The following is a 15,778-nucleotide window of genomic DNA, read 5'->3' as shown; positions in this document are numbered from 1 at the left end:
TCTTGAAGTTGAACCTCCACCATCCTGGTATCCTTCCAGCTACGGAGGTGTTCTTGCTTGTTGGGCCTCTATCCTCCTAGGCCCAGCTGCCAGGATTAATGGCTCTATGGTATTGGGCTCCTGAGTGGCCCTTGAAAGAGTTGCTATGGTAACACCTCCAGTCTGTAACCTCTGTTGTTGAAGAGGTCTACCTGCCCTCCCCAGGAAATAGGGCCCTTTCCTATCTCAGCTGTAGCCTTGTCCTTTGGGGGCTCTGCACTGATACCACGGGTCTGCCTGGACCCCCCCTCCCCCCCATTGCCTTCCTGGGGCTGGAAGCTCCACTGTCACTGTCCAGCATTATGGCTGCAGGAGCCATGGGGTGGGGGTGGGGGGCTCCAGCCCAAGGTGTATGCTGGGGGTTGCTCTGGAAAAGAGCATGCAGGAGCCTCCTTCGCTCTTGGCTAATACCCTGTTGGTTTTGCCACCCTTCGGTGGGACCCTGGCGCCTTTTAAGCTGTCTACTTGCACATGGACCAGCATGTCTGGCAGGCAGGGGCTTTCAGGGAATCTCAGCCTGGAGAATCACAGGCAGTGGGGTGGTCCTAGGAGGCTTCCCTAAAGAGGTGGCGTGGGCACTGAGGCTTCAACTCCAGAAGGGGCGGGCGCAGGAGGGGTTTGGGTGCCGCCTGTAGCTCAGTTTCCCAGTTGCTGTCCCTTTAGGAGGAGCAACTCTGCCAGGGAGGGAGTCAGGGTTGGGGGACGGGGGCACGGTGAGTGGGAAAGGAGGACAGGGCACTGACTGGTCCATCCCCATCCGGGAGCGCGTCAGTCCGCGTGCAGAGCACGCCTGTGTTTCGGCCACGCGTGCGGCGGAGGCGGGCAGCTCGGTGACGCGGCTCCGGGCGGAGCGCATGGGCCGGGGCGGAGCGGAGTCATCCGCAGAGCAGCCCCTCCCGGCCGTGGCCGTCGACCCCGGCCTCCGGCCTCGGCTCTATGGACAGGAGCTCGCTGCTGCAGCTTATCCAGGAGCAGGTGCGTTGGGGTAGAGGGGCGCCGGCACCGCCCCTGCCGCGCCCCTCTGTCGTTGGGCTGGGCTGAGGAAGCGGAGCTCACAGAGCTCCAGCCCAGCCTCTGCTCACGTCCACTCCTCAAACCCCTTCCTGCACGACCTTGGCCCGCAGCCTGAGACCCCTAAGAGAGGGAGAGCTAGACCAGGGCGCCTGGGGAGGAGCAGGAGGGAGGGTGACTGTCCTCAGACCTTAGCACTACCCTTTTAGGATGGGCAGGGCCAAAATGAGGTGGGGATACTCCTGGATGCTTGGGACCCAGGCTCCAGTTCCCTGGCAGCTTCTGGGACCATGTGGGCACAGAGATCTAGCCCAAAGGTGTTGGGAGACTTTCTTCCAGCTGGCCTGGCGCAGCCCTTTGGTCTGTGGGCTTGGTCCACCCTCAGGCCTTGGCCAGCGCCACCCCCCACCCCCCACCCCAGCAGCTGGACCCTGAGAACACAGGCTTCATCGGTGCGGACACCTTCACTGGCTTGGTGCACAGCCATGAGCTACCCCTGGATCCAGCCAAGCTGGACATGCTGGTGGCCCTGGCTCAGAGCAATGAGCGGGGCCAGGTCTGCTACCAGGAGCTGGTGGACCTGGTCAGTACTACAGTGGGTAGGCAGCAGGGGTGGGGGCCCAGGCCTTGGCCAGCATAGTGCTCTGGCTGGAGTTGGGTGGGCAGGTGGCTCCCTTTCCCTCACCTTCCCACGGGGGCAGGGCCTCAGACCCTGTGAGCTGGACAGACCAGGTGGGCATGGAGGTCATGAGGGTAGTATGATGTCCCCCGCTCCCCAGATCAGCAGCAAGCGCTCAAGCAGTTTTAAACGGGCCATCGCCAATGGACAGCGGGCACTGCCCCAGGATGGGATACTAGATGAGCCAGGCCTGGGTGTCTATAAGCGGTTTGTGCGCTACGTGGCCTACGAGATCTTGCCCCGAGAGGTAGACCGCCACTGGTACTTCTACCGGCACCGAAGCTGCCCACCCCCTGTGTTTATGGCCTCAGTCACCCTGGCCCAGGTGAGCCTTCCCACCTGTTCATCCCCACATCCTTGGCCTGGCCCAGTCCTAATGTCCTTTACTCTTAGATCATTGTGTTCCTGTGCTATGGGGCCCGCCTCAACAAGTGGGTGCTGCAGACCTACCACCCCGAGTACATGAAGAGCCCCCTTGTATACCACCCTGGCCACCGAGCGCGGGCTTGGCGCTTCCTCACCTACATGTTCATGCACGTCGGGTGAGTGAGGGCCCACTTCTGGCACCCCTGACTTAAAAGTGGCTGTGGCTGGGGGCCTAATGGCTGTTCCCACCCCTTATACCCATTTGCCCCCACATGGCCAGGCTGGAGCAGCTGGGGTTCAACGCGCTCCTACAGCTAATGATTGGGGTGCCCCTGGAGATGGTGCACGGCCTGCTCCGCATCAGCCTGCTCTACCTGGCTGGCGTGCTGGCAGGTGAGGCAGGCACATAGCCCCTGGCCACCTCACTGACAGGCCTTACCCTCAAAGCTGTTCCCTTGCTTCACACAGGTTCCCTGACTGTCTCCATTACTGACATGCGGGCCCCTGTGGTGGGAGGCTCTGGTGGAGTCTACGCCCTATGTTCTGCACACCTGGCCAATGTTGTCATGGTAATGGAACAGCCTGGACGGGTGTGGGAGGGGCCCACAAGGCTTGCCTTATGGCCTGTCTCATGCCCCATCAGAACTGGGCTGGGATGAGGTGTCCCTACAAGCTGCTGAGAATGGTGCTGGCCCTGGTGTGCAGTAAGTAGGGGCAAAGGGTACCAGGGCAGAGGGAGGGAGGGAGGGCTGAGTCCATGGCCAGGGCACCTCCCATATGTCAACTCCCTCTGCAGTGAGCTCCGAGGTGGGCCGGGCTGTGTGGCTGCGCTTCTCCCCACCACTGCCTGCCTCAGGCCCACAGCCCAGCTTCATGGCACACCTGGCTGGTGCAGTGGTGGGGGTCAGCATGGGCCTGACCATCCTGCGCAGCTATGAGGAGCGCCTCCGGGACCAGTGCGGCTGGTGGGTGGTGCTGCTTGCCTACGGCACCTTCCTGCTCTTTGCCATCTTCTGGAACATCTTCGCCTATGACCTGCTGGGTGCCCACATTCCTCCACCGCCCTGAGGGGGCTCCTGGGGGCCACACGGGCTAGGGCAAGTCCACCTCCTGTGAATGTACATCTCAAGACTGCTTCTCCATGAGGGCAGGTGGTCCCTGTGACCTGCTGAGTCCAGGCCAAGCCTTACACCAGCTCAGGCCTGGATGGGAGTTAGGACTGCTGGGCCAGGCTGGGCAGTAGAGATCCCAAGTGTGGCCTCAGAGGAGACCCTATCCTGTCCTTCCCCCAGGACTTGCAGTCTGAGCCTTTTTGGAAAATAAATATTTTACACAGTACCAAGTGGCTGTACTGGAGCTCTGGGGACTGGGCTGGCCTACCCACCAACTCACTGAGCAGACTATGAGGGCTCTTTCTTCATGTGGGCAGCCTAGATTCTTCCTTGCTCCACTGCACCTGTATGAGGTGTGTCTGTGTGGGAGGTGGGACCCCCTGGTAGAGGCTATGGACCTTACAGTTGAGTGAGCACAGCAAGCATTTATTGAGCTCCCATAGTCACATGGCAGGTGAGCAGGCTACAGTCAAGTTCAGTCGGCCTAGGTCTTGGACTTCTTGGCTGGCCTGGTATTCTCAGGGATGGCTGGGCTAGGGCTGAGGTCAGGGATCAGGTTGAGCCACAGCTTCTGCCCCACAGTCCAGATCTATAGTGCTGTCCCCACATGGTGAGGAGTCCACAGTCCTAAGGCACTGCCTCATCAGACATGAAGGCTGCTACCTCAGAAGTTCCAACAGCCAGGACTGCGGGAATAAGTGAAGGGCCAGCACTCAGACCCCACCAGTGTCAGAACAACTTCACTGTGGGCTGCCACTCCCAGTGACCCTCTGTGTCACAAATGTAGTCATTGGTTCATATCACAAAAACACTAACTGGTCCCCTCCGCCACCCTCCCATATGACCAGCTCTCCCCACTGCAGCCCCTCTGCGGCAGAGTAGAGTTAGGTGGGGTGGTTAATAGTGGTGGACCTTGACAGGGGTGCCTGCTCCACGACGCGAGGAACCACCCCCAGGAGGAAGCCCCGCCCCATGGCGCAAAGGGCCGCCCCCAACACCAGGAGGCGGGCCAGCCCACTGAGGTTGCGCCACCTGTGTGGAAGCCCCTCACCGCCAGCTTCCAGGCCAGCAGCCGTTCCAACTCTTCTTGTGTTACGTGCTTCTCCGCTCAGCCCTGGGTGGCTTCGGGCAAATCCTTTAGATAGCAGAGGAAGGGAGGTAATAGTAGGATGAGCAACGAGGGTTGCCCGCCCTACCGATGCCCCCACGACCCTACCATCCATCCAGGGATTCCAGTCGCCTCTGGGGCACCACTCCAGCCCCCCCGCACCTGCCCGTGGCGCGCCAGGATGGTGGCTCAACGTCTCGGGTCCCCTCGGGTGGGCCCAAGAGGGGCGTGGGAGGCCGCGGGGGCGTGGGCGGGGCCGACTTCTGGAAGGACACCTACCTAACGAGAGGGGCGGAGCTGCTTCGCAGACTTCCGGCATCCTGGTTAGCGTTGCCCTGACCCACAAGCTCGTCAGCCCCGCCCCGTAGAGCTTCCGCTGCACGCAGGGCCTCGCCCACCTGCTTGTGTAGGTCCGTCCCTCTTACTCCGCCCCACGCTACCGGAAGTTCCGGTGGTGGATCGCTGGACCGGGCCCGAGTGGATCCCGGGCTCGGGCTGCGAGCTTGTGCTGCGGCCGCAGGACAGGCCGGGAACGGAGTCTGGGAGCGGAGCCCAGGCTGTGCCGCGCGGCGCCATGAAGGGCAAAGAGGAGAAGGAGGGCGGTGCGCGGCTGGGTGCCGCTGGCGGAAGCCCGGAGAAGAGCCCGAGTGCGCAGGAGCTCAAGGAGCAGGGCAACCGTCTCTTCGTCGGCCGCAAGTATCCGGAGGCGGCGGCCTGCTACGGCCGCGCCATCGTGAGTGCACCCGCCCCGGGGAAGGGAACCGGCGTCCAGGCCAAGGGAAGGGTTGGGACCTCCCTAGCCGCACTCGTCGGACCATCAACGAGTCTTGACTCCAACGGGGGAGGGGCGCCTGGGCTCTGGGGACTCGATGGTCTTCCAAGGGTGCTGAGGCCGTGATTCTTGAACCCAGTGCTGGTTGCCGGAGTACTAAGACGGGTGGGAACTTCGGGGCCCTTGAGGCCAGTAAGGCCAGGGACTCCAGGCCCAAAACTCGAGATCTCCACAGGTCTGGGAAACTTACCTTTACAAAACTTACTGGAGTCGAGAGGCTCAGGGCCAGGACACCATCCACCCATCCTCAGGGCTCAGATTTTGAAGCTGTAAAACCTTTAGTTTCTTTGATTCCAACTATGGACCCCAAGCCAGAACAAGGATCTGGGACAGAGGTGGCAGTCTGAGTTCATTCCTTCATGCTGATTGGTCTGCCTTGGCTGCCCCGGTGCCCAGACCCGGAATCCCCTGGTAGCAGTGTATTACACCAACCGGGCACTGTGCTACCTGAAGATGCAGCAGCATGAGCAGGCCCTGGCTGACTGCCGGCGTGCCCTGGAGCTGGATGGGCAGTCTGTGAAGGCACACTTCTTCCTTGGGCAATGCCAGTTGGAGATGGAGAGCTATGACGAGGCAATTGCCAATCTGCAGCGAGGTAGGTCTGCCAGCTGACTGGTTATGGGGGTACCTGGGACCAGACTAGTAGACTGGCCAGAGAGTGACCTGAAGCCTCTATTCCTTCAGCCTACAATCTGGCTAAGGAGCAGCGGCTCAACTTTGGGGATGACATCCCCAGTGCTCTGCGCATTGCCAAGAAGAAGCGCTGGAATAGCATCGAGGAGCGGCGCATCCACCAGGAGAATGAGCTGCACTCCTACCTCACGCGACTCATTGTGGCTGAGCGTGAGAGGTAGGCTGTGGTGACAGCCTCGAGGAACACCCCCCACCACCAAGTCACCACTTTTTAAGTCATGAACACAAGTGTTTATTGAAGGCCAAACCCCAGTGAATAGGAGACAGAGGGGAACAAGGCTTGAACAAGCTTGAGCTTGGGGTGGAGTCTGACCTTTCCTGGACAGACCTGTCTCTGACCAGTTCCTGGTCAACCCCCAGGGAACTGGAAGAGTGCCAGCGGAACCATGAGGGTGATGAGGACGATGGCCACATCCGGGCCCAGCAGGCCTGCATCGAGGCCAAGCACGTGAGGGTGCCCCAGCCCATGTGTGGGTCTGTGTTTGCATGCACATGACATGAGGGTGTCGCTGGGTTCTGTTGGGTCTGTGTCTGGGGAAGGGAGACAGGATGTCTGGCCCACGCATGGCTGCTCGGTTCTTTGCAGGACAAGTACTTAGCAGACATGGATGAGCTCTTCTCCCAGGTGGATGAGAAGAGAAAGGTGAGTTGTCTGTTCTCTGGGGCCTGTGGGTAGTAGGAACTGGAGTGGTGTCCCCTTCCTGATCCCTGACCTCACCCTGTGTGATGCAGAAGCGAGATATCCCTGACTATCTGTGTGGCAAAATCAGCTTCGAATTGATGCGGGAGCCGTGCATCACACCTAGCGGCATCACTTATGACCGAAAGGACATTGAGGAGCACTTGCAGGTGAGGGCCCGTGGGCGCTGGGGGCAGGGCCCAGGCCCATCAAGCACCTTCTGACCCTGTTGTTGCTGCAGCGTGTGGGCCACTTTGACCCTGTGACCCGGAGCCCTCTGACCCAGGAACAGCTCATCCCCAACCTGGCCATGAAAGAGGTCATCGATGCGTTCATCTCTGAGAATGGCTGGGTGGAGGACTACTGAGGCAGGGCCAGTGGCAGGCCAATCATCCCACACTGCCTGGCATCGTGGCCCTGGAGGGCCTTGGGGCAGTAGCCCCCAACCCTTGTACATAGTTTGTGTACCTGGATCCCTGCTCTGGTGTCCCCATCCCATCTTCCATTAGTTCTGCTGGTAGGCTGTTAGCACCCTACCCCCACCCCACCATTCCCCTTCTGGGCCGGAAACAGCAGGCTAGGGTGGTTTGGACTGAAGCTGCTGCTGCTGCCACCACTGTCCCAGTAATAAAATCTGTGAGCAGTATAGGGATGTGTGCAGGTGTGCGATTGGGCTCACCAGCTGCCTTCTCTGGCTAGCTGAGGAAGGTAGAGATGAAAACACTGGTGTCGAGGTTGAGTGTGGCATGCCACCATCGGTCAGGGAAGTACAGAACCTGGATGGGGTGGGGGATAGGGATTAGTGGGGGCCCTCAGTCTAACTCAGGCTGACTTCCTCCTATCAGCCACTGACCTCACCAGCCTGGATGGTGCACTCCATGGGCCGTGCAGACCGTGTCAGGGTCGGGTAGGTGTCCTGGAGCCAGGCCAGAGTTGTCTTGTTGGGGTGGAACTCCGGTGTCTTCTCAGGGGGATACAGGAACCAGCGCTAGGGGTGGGAGCAGCAAGGTTACTCTCTGAGTTGTGGTTAGTGAGCCCCAAGTCTCAGCCACCACCCTGTGCTGACCTTGCGTCCGTAGATCACTTCCGAGAACCCAGGGCCATGCCAGTGGAAGGGCACCCCTGAGCCAGTTCCTATGGGATCAGTCATGAGCAGCTGATGACCAAACCTAATATGCAATCGCAATCCCCCCAGATCCCCTGGTCCTAAAGGCACCCACCTGCGATCCCGAAACTGTACGCAGGAGTGGTACCCAGCAGACTGAATGGGGGTGGGACATAGTGCCGAAAGAGTGATGCCCATTCAGTGAAGTTGTTGTCCCCAAAGAAGTACAGAGTGTCTGCCAGAACAGAACACAGGAGGGTGCAGGAATCCTGGTACCCGAGCACTCGCAAGTTCCCCCTCTCCACCCCACCGCCGCCAATCCAAGTGCTCACTATTGCCCAGGGAAGTGGGATCCTGGGGGTGCAGCAGCTGCTCCACATACTCGTGGAAGAGTAGGTCCACTGCAGGAAAAGGGCCGGTCAGGACTGGTTGATGCTGCCTTTGGGATGCTGGCAAGCAGGCTGGGCTGGGAGATGGGGCAGCTCACCTTTCTGGTAGGAGTAGGTATTGGCAGTGCTCAGGCGTACCACAGTGTTCCCAAACGAGGCCAGCAGTCTTTCGCGGGAGCACAGATCCCGGAACTTCTGTGGGGGCGTAGGGGAGGGGGAGGACTTAAAGGCTTGGCCCCACTGGCGAAATTTGGCCAGAGGGGAACAAGCACTCACTGAGTTGTCTGTGAACCCCTGCAGAATGACAGGTCTGGAGAAGGCGTAGCTGGAAGGAAGGGCAGAGTCACAGTCAGGTCTCACCCACCCCTGCCCCACGCATTCGACCCGGTGGGTGGCAGGTGAACAAGGGCGTGACAGCATCGATTCAGGGTGACGGAACTCCTGTACGGGTTTCCGGGCGTGGGAGATGTGGCAGAATGGCAGGGCTCACGTACTGCTGAACGAACTCTGTGTAGCTGAGGTCCGCTCGGCGCTCTACTGTGCAATCCTCCTCTTCCGCTACGGCAGCTGGCGCTCCAGGTCCATGCCGCTGCCTATGAGCACAGCCATCAACGAACTAGGCCATCCTGCAGTGCGCCCGCTCCCTGGTTACCCCGTGCCGCTCACCACCCTCCGTTGTTTTCCTCTGGACCGGGCTGGGCTGGGGCCGTCAGCGCCCAGAGCATGAGCAGCAAGAGGACGCACCCTCGGCGCCATGAGCCCGTCGCTGCGAGGCACAACGGGAGCTTCATCGTTGTGGCAACATCCCCGGAGCTGATACAACTCCCGGAAGTGGCCTCACTCGGCCCACCCACAAGAGGCGGGATTTCCGGAAAGCAGAGTGAAGACGAGAGTTGCAAGCGACTTCTATCAGTTATGGTGGGTGCACTGCCTTACGCCCACCGGAGAGAACAGGACAACCTGTGGCGCTATAGACCGGGTGACAGGCGGCCTCACACTGCGGCTCCGCTTCCTTTATTTGGTTCACAAGCCCCAGCTTCCTCCCTCCCCCATTGGGCGAGTGGATCAGGAGTACTCGCACAGGTGGCCACAGCCAGCAGGACAATGGGAGCTGCCCTCCAGCCACTTCATGATGTGCTGCAGATGACCCCCGTGACTGCAGCCCTGGCACCACACGAACAAACCCTTAACCACGTGGTGGCAGACTGCACACATGCTGGCACAGCGGTGGCACCTGTCACAGATCCAGCCACGGCTGCTCATTGGGCGCTTGCAGTGGCTGCAGTTGACGTGCAGAGTGGTGGAGGCCTGGTTGAGGCAGCTGATAGCGCGGCTGGTGCTGAGCTTGACCACCTGGTTGGACACGTTCCAGAGGCAGAAGCGCTGCAGCAGGTCGATGTAGGACGTGTACCAGTGCTCCTGGTGGTGTGGGGAAGGAAGGAGGGAGACAGGAGGCTAGGGTTGTGGGCACACTGAGAGGTTTCCCCCTAGCATGCTGGGTACGAACACAGGCAGGTGTGCTGGGAGGCCCTCTCTCCTACCCGCTCACCAACCTGGGTCTGCTCATCGATGTCTTTGCGTACGCGTTCACCCAGCACGATGAGTACAGAGACGGCCATCTGCACATCGCCCTGCTCAGCATAAAAGCGTAGCATGTCACACACCAGGGCGCTGAAGAAGTCAGGTGGCAGGCGGCTGTCATAGAGTGCGTGTGAGACAGAGATAAGTGAGAAGGAGGAGTCCACAGGCGCCAGGGAGGCCACATCTGCCTCGCTACCGCTCACGTGGGGTGAGTCGGCCTTGTCCTGTAGGTGTTCAGGGCCCGGTGGAGTGTCCACAATCTCGTGGCGCAGTGGGAAGGCCTCCTGGGGCAGCACGTACTCGGGCTCCTCGGCTGCGAAGCAGAGGCGGGAAAAGCAAAGTCAGCCTCTGGTCCTGCCTCCCAGCTCTGCCCCGCCTAGCCCACACTCACTGTGCGCATGTTCTGGATCCAGCAGATACAGGTCGTCTTCCTCACCCTCTACATCACCCAGGAGATAGTCAGCCTCTGGTCCTGCCTCCCAGCTCTGCCCCGCCTAGCCCACACTCACTGTGCGCATGTTCTGGATCCAGCAGATACAGGTCGTCTTCCTCACCCTCTACATCACCCAGGAGATAGTCAGCAGGCACATCACTGCCCTCAGTCTCCTCATTATCTGCTGGGGGAGGTACACACGCAGGGAAGGATTTCCACTGCTGACTTGCTTTGGGATGCCCCAGCCCCACTCCCACTCCCAGCAATGTCCTGTGCTGCCCTCCAACCTACCCTCATTGGTGATGAGTGTGGCTGAGGAATCAAGCAGCACCGTGTCACTCCGTGTGTCACCCTTGCTGCGGTCCAGCCGGGTCTCACTACCCAGTCCTTGGGCCATATCCTTCAGGTTGAAACTGGGGGCAGAGGGATCTGATAGGTGGGTGGGCTCCAGCAGTCCCACCCTTTAGAGCCACCACCAGGGACCTACCTATTCATGAGTGGCAGGCCACAGGAGCTGCCCTTGCCCACACTGTGGTTGAGATTGGTAGTGGACACCAGGCCAGGGCTACAGTAGATGATCCGTAGCATTGTCCATGTCTGCGCCACCTAGGGGTGGGCACCAGTCACTCACAGGGTCCTGAGTCCTGCCCCATGAAGGCCCCCACCCTGGATGGAAGCAAAACTCTCAGAGTTCAGCTGTCCGAGGGACCCAATGTCCTGGCCTGCTCCAGGTAGGGAAACTGAAGCCCATGGGAAAGACAAAATACCCCAGCCCCCATCCTGCAGGGCACAGAAGAAAGCAGATGTGGGAGCTGGCTAATGTGGAAATGAGCCCAGGGTCCCAGGGAGATGATGAGAGGAAGGGTGGACCTTAGGAAGCCCAAAGCAAGAATAGGGGGCTTAAGCCCTCTGATGGCCCACACCTATACTCCCCAAGAGGGCACTGGTGTTTGCTCTGCTCTGGGGTCCTGAGCACCCTCAAAATCAGTTATTGGGGCGGGTGAGGGCAGTGGATTGAATGCAGGACAGGGTCTAGGTACAGCAGTTGGAAGAGCTCCATGACCCTGCCCCAAGGTCATGGCCCCTGGGCCCCCCTCAGCTCAGCCCCACCTACCTGGTTTCGGCCGAGCTCCCGAGCCACTTTTGAATTGTGGTCACAGAGCTCAGCCAGTGGCCGGCCAGCCAGGGCATAACGCTCAGCAGTGTCCACAAACCAGCTCATGCTACCACTGCCAGGCTCCATCTCAAAGACGCTGAGGGCACTGGAGGCAAGCCCTGCGAAGGGCTCAGCAGGGTCCAGTTTGCGCTTGAAGAAGATGGGGTGGCGCCGGTCACCAGCATAGGGCTTGCGTCCTGACTCAGCGGCCACTAGGCTCTCCTTGGCGGCAAAGGCCAGGTCCCCAAAAAGACCATAGCAGAGGCCCTCAGGGTTGGCACGCTCAACAGGCTGGCTGGCATCACGAAACAGGTGCTGGCACAGTGTGCTGTCCTTGGAGCCAGAGAGCAGGAAGGAGGGGTCATGTGGATGGCGCCAGGCGATGCCTGTTGTGACGTCGCGATGCTCCTCAAACATGGCTGCTGGCACAAAGGGCCTGCGCACATCCCACACATAGATGTTGTGGTCTACCATCATGGAGCATGTGGCCAAGTGGTGGCGGCACTCAGGCCTCCACTTGACTCTGGCCACTGAGGCAATGGTTTGCACGCAGTGCACCTCCTTGGCGCGTTGTGTGGTCATGTCCCAGACCTTCACCATCTTGTCACGCCCACCTGTGGCCAGCCAGCCCCTGTGGAAAGCCCATGAAGCCCTCAGTTTCCTCTCCCGGTATGGGAGGGTTCCCCAACTGTCTGGCTCACAGCACTTGAGGCAGTGAGAAAGCCCTTCCATGAGCACCACTCATACAGCCCTGCTGCCCCTGCCCTTAGCCCACCCCATACCTGTCCTCGGGGTGCCAGTCGCAGCAGAAGACAGGGCCATTGTGGGCTGTGAACATCCTCTCACAACGGTCAGGCCGCCGAATGTCCCAGAGCTGCACATTGCCGTTCTCAAAGGTAGAGGCAAAGGTGAAGTAGTCCCGGATGCTGAACTGGACGTCTCGCACACTCTCAGATTGGCCTGTGGGCAGGACATCAATGAAGGGAGAAGATGAGGGGGACAGTCCACAGGGGGCTCCAGGAGGGAGAGTGGCTGAGAGCCCTTGGAGTGGCTGTGGACCCTCTAAGTCCTGTCTAGGGTAGACAGGGAAAGGAAATGCCCACAGACACAACAGCCTGGGCTGGGGAGGACACCAGATATCAGTTACTTTTTATAAAATTTAATTATTTTATTTTTTATTTTTTAAAATTTTATTTAGAGGGGAAGGCAGGAAGAGAGGGAGATAAACATCAACATGTGGTTGCCTCTTGTGTGCCCCCAACTGGGGACCTGGCCCACAACCCAGGCATGTGCCCTGACCAGGAATCGAACTGGCGACCCTTTGGTTCGCAGGCTGGCACTCAATCTGTTGACCCACACTAGCCAGGGCATTTTTATTTTATTTTAGAGAGAGGGGAAGAGAGGGAGAAAGAGGCAGAGAAATATTGATGTGACTGGCTGCCTTGTGCAAGTGCCCCAACCAGGGATGGAGCACGGAGCCCGCAACCCAGGTATGTGCCTGGACTGGGAACCAAATCGGTGACTTCTCAGTTTGCAGGACATTGGTCAATCAACTGAGCCATGCTGGCCAGGGCCAGGCATCTGGTAGTTTCTGACACAAACTCCAGGACATCGCTTTTCTCTGGATTCGTCCTCTGATACCAGTCCTTGTGCAAAGCTGTGGCCCAGCTTCAGGACTGGGTATCAGAGCACTGCGTGAACAGTAGCCTCACCAGTCACCTGTCCACACTCTGCAAGGAGTTCTGAGGTACCTGAAGGAGGCACAAATGAGGGTACCCCAGCTTCTGCCCAGTCCCTCCACCTTGAACTGGAACTCTGGGTCGACTCTAGAGTACTGGAGGCTTTGAGGGTCCATATTCACCCCCATAAACTGCCACACCAAGAGTCTTTGAGAGCAGTGTCCAGCTTTACCCCAACACAGATAGCTCAGTGTCTCTCTTAAGAGACGCCACTCTCAATTCTCCAAGGCCTCTGCCCTGTGCTTCACTTGGTTTCATCAAGGTGGACAAGGGAGAACTGGCTCAAGACCACTGTCAGGGAGCTGGGCCTGCTGGGAAAAGAACCATGGGGGGATCAGGCAGTGTACCCTACCTCCTCTGCATCCCTGGGCCGAGAACCTTGGAAATCCCAGTGGACTTCCTGCAATGAGGCAGCCTGGAGCTCTGAGGTAAGGGAAGAGGAGGCAGTGAAACAGCCATCTGCTCAACCACCCAGGATGACTGGGTTTGCTCAGGCTCTGCCCTCTTCCCCATCCGTTCCCAGCCTTAACTCCAGCTGGCCCTTCAGGTGCATTACAGCTGCAGCCACACTTCAGTTACTCTTCACACCTCAACCAGGTCAGCCTCTGTCCCTCCCCTGCTAACCCCCAACCCACTCTCAGTCTCAGCTTAGTTGGCCCCTCCTCAAGGAAGCCCTCTGGGAGCATATCTGAGTGCCTTTGATGCTTGCAGCACTTCTTAACCTGGCTGCACAGGCCGACCACCTTCAAAGACACAACTGCCCAAGCTGCCTCTGAGGGCCTCACCCGAGAAGGTGCTGACAGAGTCCTTCCTGCGGAGGTCAAAGCACTTCATGAAGCCATCCTGGGAGCCACTAAGCAGCACGTGGGCCTCAGAGGGGTGGAAGCAGACTTTGTTCACTGTGCGCTTATGTTCAGTGAACAGCTGGTCCTGCTTGTTGCGGGATGGCCGGCCCAGGTTCCACGTGACTACCACACCATTGGTGGCTGCTGTGGCCAGGAGGTTCTCATCCATCTGGTGCCAGACAACATCAGCGCAGCTCAGATTGAGTGAAGGCTTGCGGCCCACACGCAGGTTCAACTTCTCCACAAACTGTTCCTCCTCAATGGCATAGATCTTGAAGATGCTGCGGCCTGCCACGACCACCTGAGCCGCGTCACGGCACACACTGATGGCGTTGGCTGGCGCGTCCAGGTGGCAGTGCATAGTATGGCCTGTCAGTGCGCTGCCACCCAGGGCTGTGGTCACTCGGGACATCTTTTCCATGGCTGCATGGGTAGTGGAGATAGGAGGTCAGTGAAGTTGGCTGGCCTAGTCACCATAAGGACGGGGGGACTGTCAGTTCAAACCCTTCACCCTGATTGGATACTCCAAAACTGCTTAGACCTGGACTAGTCATTCAGTCTCACAGACAAGTTCCATCACCCTGGCTGGGCGGTCAGAAAGTGCCACAGCCTCCCTGAAGCTGGTCAGTCCTATGTCTGAGTTGTGGGAAAGACCCTACCTGGTAAGTCCCAGCCCAGGCCACCTTTCTATCCCCCAACAGTCAGATCTAGGCGGTCAGAGGACCTTCAGTCAGTTAACCCCAACAGAGAAGTGAGGTGGTTACCACCATTCACAGAGTCGACTCCGGGGCCTTCGGGGACGAAGCAGAAGAGCTAGGGAGGCTCGAAGGCCAGAGACCTTCAAGACCGAGCTGTTTAAGGAGCCTGAGGGGTCTGGTGGGACGGAAGGCAGGAGACGCCGGTGGCTCGAGTTTGCAGTGCCGTGGGGAAGCAGAAGCAGCGGGAACAGAGCCAGCGGCTCCGCAGAACCCTCTTCCTCCACCAGCACCCAAACCATTTAATAGATTGCCCGGTCGAGTCGGAACTGACGCACTGGAAATAGCGTGTCTCTTTCCCGCCCCTTGTCGGAAGTAGTCCTCTTATTGTCAGCTCCTCGCCGGAAGTGGGTTCCCACACCGCCAAAGTTCCGGATCTGTGTTCAGGCCGGTTGGAGGCGGGGGTTTGGTTCAGGCCTGAGGTAGAGGGTCTTCCGCGGTTGCGCCTCAGTGGTTGGTTTTTTTTTTATCGCGATATTTATTACCAGTGCTTATCTTTCCCTCATGGCCCTTCGGCAAGTCCATGCACTACTGAACTAACCCCGAATCCCTCCAATCCTCTCTACCTCCTTCCTCATTTCCCCTGAGCCCCAGGAGCAGGTTTTCCTAAAGGCTTTCCTGGGCCCTTGTTCTCCGTGATCTGATCCCCGCACAGCAGCCAGGCGCCTCATAACTCCCCACCACGTCATGAGTAAATCCCAACCCCCTGGCCTCCTCCTCTCCCCGCATTCCCCCAGCCAGAGCGCTTTCCATTACTTTTTCCAGTCCGCCAAGCTCTTTCCTGCCTCGCGGCCCCTCTCTAAAACTCATCTTCCCATCCTTGAGCGTACAGCTTAAGTGTTCCATTCTCAAAGGCTTTCTCCGGCCACCTCATCTAACGTGGCTTCTCCAATCATTGTCACCTCCATTTGTCATAACCCACTCTTATATTTACTGGTTATTGCCTGATGCATAAAAATATGAGCTCCACCAGGCAGAGTGGAGCTCATCTGTCTTGGTCTCCACAAACTCCAGTGCCGGCCTGCCTGTTCCCACACTGTTCAAATGACCATCCTTCTCTGTGAGCCTCCCTTTCTCTCCTGGGTGTGAGTTTGGGTTTGGCCCTGAGGCACTACGTGATCTTTTAGGACATCCCTGCTTTTCTCTTAAACTCATTTACCCTGTGCATAAAACAGGGCTCATTTTTGCCCTTCTGAAAGGATGGGCTAGATCCAAGGTATTTTGGAGGGAATAGTAGTAGGTGTAATAATGCCTTT

At 58.8% G+C, this 15,778-nt stretch overlaps 4 protein-coding genes and 1 pseudogene across 5 annotated transcripts; 2 read left to right on the top strand and 3 right to left on the bottom strand.

Annotated features, from left to right (window-relative positions):
* Window positions 1-887: 887 nt before the first annotated feature.
* RHBDL1 (rhomboid like 1) lies at window positions 888-3,431 on the top strand. Of its 2 annotated transcripts, none has more exons than XM_090277358.1 (8): window positions 888-1,014; window positions 1,475-1,633; window positions 1,830-2,054; window positions 2,123-2,271; window positions 2,376-2,488; window positions 2,564-2,664; window positions 2,739-2,799; window positions 2,892-3,431. In XM_090277358.1, exons 1-8 carry the CDS (start codon window positions 976-978, stop codon window positions 3,161-3,163), a joined length of 1,119 nt encoding a protein of 372 aa, XP_090133484.1. In that variant the 5' UTR covers window positions 888-975; the 3' UTR covers window positions 3,164-3,431. The 2 variants fall into 2 exon arrangements, with proteins under 2 accessions (XP_090133484.1, XP_090133483.1); XM_090277357.1 differs by having other exon boundaries at window positions 1,472-1,633.
* Window positions 3,432-3,682: 251 nt separating this feature from the next.
* Window positions 3,683-4,891, bottom strand: LOC150009535 (uncharacterized; annotated as a pseudogene).
* STUB1 (STIP1 homology and U-box containing protein 1) lies at window positions 4,619-7,165 on the top strand. The gene is made up of 7 exons (XM_090277359.1): window positions 4,619-5,048; window positions 5,544-5,742; window positions 5,832-5,997; window positions 6,201-6,288; window positions 6,427-6,483; window positions 6,573-6,689; window positions 6,761-7,165. The coding sequence occupies exons 1-7, from the start codon at window positions 4,890-4,892 to the stop codon at window positions 6,884-6,886; spliced, it is 912 nt and encodes a 303-aa protein (XP_090133485.1). The 5' UTR covers window positions 4,619-4,889; the 3' UTR covers window positions 6,887-7,165.
* Window positions 6,057-8,836, bottom strand: JMJD8 (jumonji domain containing 8). The gene is given in 10 exon segments (XM_090277360.1): window positions 6,057-7,295; window positions 7,373-7,507; window positions 7,586-7,653; window positions 7,740-7,859; window positions 7,957-8,025; window positions 8,112-8,208; window positions 8,290-8,338; window positions 8,508-8,606; window positions 8,680-8,748; window positions 8,750-8,836. Coding segments are annotated over 10 exon segments (807 nt in total). The 5' UTR covers window positions 8,770-8,836; the 3' UTR covers window positions 6,057-7,214.
* A 140-nt stretch (window positions 8,837-8,976) lies between these two features.
* Window positions 8,977-14,597, bottom strand: WDR24 (WD repeat domain 24). The gene is made up of 9 exons (XM_090277362.1): window positions 14,532-14,597; window positions 13,708-14,190; window positions 11,966-12,143; window positions 11,142-11,814; window positions 10,515-10,633; window positions 10,319-10,440; window positions 10,104-10,208; window positions 9,567-9,907; window positions 8,977-9,432 (listed from the first exon to the last, which is right to left on the bottom strand). The coding sequence occupies exons 2-9, from the start codon at window positions 14,186-14,188 to the stop codon at window positions 9,079-9,081; spliced, it is 2,373 nt and encodes a 790-aa protein (XP_090133488.1). The 5' UTR covers window positions 14,189-14,190; window positions 14,532-14,597; the 3' UTR covers window positions 8,977-9,078.
* Window positions 14,598-15,778: the final 1,181 nt, after the last annotated feature.

This window comes from Furipterus horrens, unplaced genomic scaffold (assembly GCF_987537825.1).
Source record: "Furipterus horrens unplaced genomic scaffold, mFurHor1.1.pri manual_scaffold_5, whole genome shotgun sequence".
Classification (NCBI taxonomy): Eukaryota; Metazoa; Chordata; class Mammalia; order Chiroptera; family Furipteridae; genus Furipterus; species Furipterus horrens.
The sequence above is the reverse complement of the archived record's forward strand: the minus strand, read 5'-3'. Positions and strand labels throughout refer to the sequence as shown.

Bases quoted from the DNA above. Each gene is read 5' to 3' on its own strand.
- RHBDL1 (XM_090277357.1), top strand. From the start codon at position 976: ATGGACAGGAGCTCGCTGCTGCAGCTTATCCAGGAGCAG. The intron at 1,015-1,471 runs GTGCGTTGGGGT...CCCCCACCCCAG, and splicing joins TGCAGCTTATCCAGGAGCAG to CAGCTGGACCCTGAGAACAC. The intron at 1,634-1,829 runs GTCAGTACTACA...CCCGCTCCCCAG, and splicing joins ACCAGGAGCTGGTGGACCTG to ATCAGCAGCAAGCGCTCAAG.
- STUB1 (XM_090277359.1), top strand. From the start codon at position 4,890: ATGAAGGGCAAAGAGGAGAAGGAGGGCGGTGCGCGGCTGGGTGCCGCT. The intron at 5,049-5,543 runs GTGAGTGCACCC...CCCGGTGCCCAG, and splicing joins CCTGCTACGGCCGCGCCATC to ACCCGGAATCCCCTGGTAGC. The intron at 6,289-6,426 runs GTGAGGGTGCCC...GGTTCTTTGCAG, and splicing joins CCTGCATCGAGGCCAAGCAC to GACAAGTACTTAGCAGACAT.
- WDR24 (XM_090277362.1), bottom strand. From the start codon at position 14,188: ATGGAAAAGATGTCCCGAGTGACCACAGCCCTGGGTGGCAGCGCACTG. The intron at 11,815-11,965 runs GTATGGGGTGGG...GGCTTTCCACAG, and splicing joins GACTGGCACCCCGAGGACAG to GGGCTGGCTGGCCACAGGTG. The intron at 10,441-10,514 runs GTAGGTCCCTGG...CTCTGCCCCCAG, and splicing joins GGCCTGCCACTCATGAATAG to TTTCAACCTGAAGGATATGG.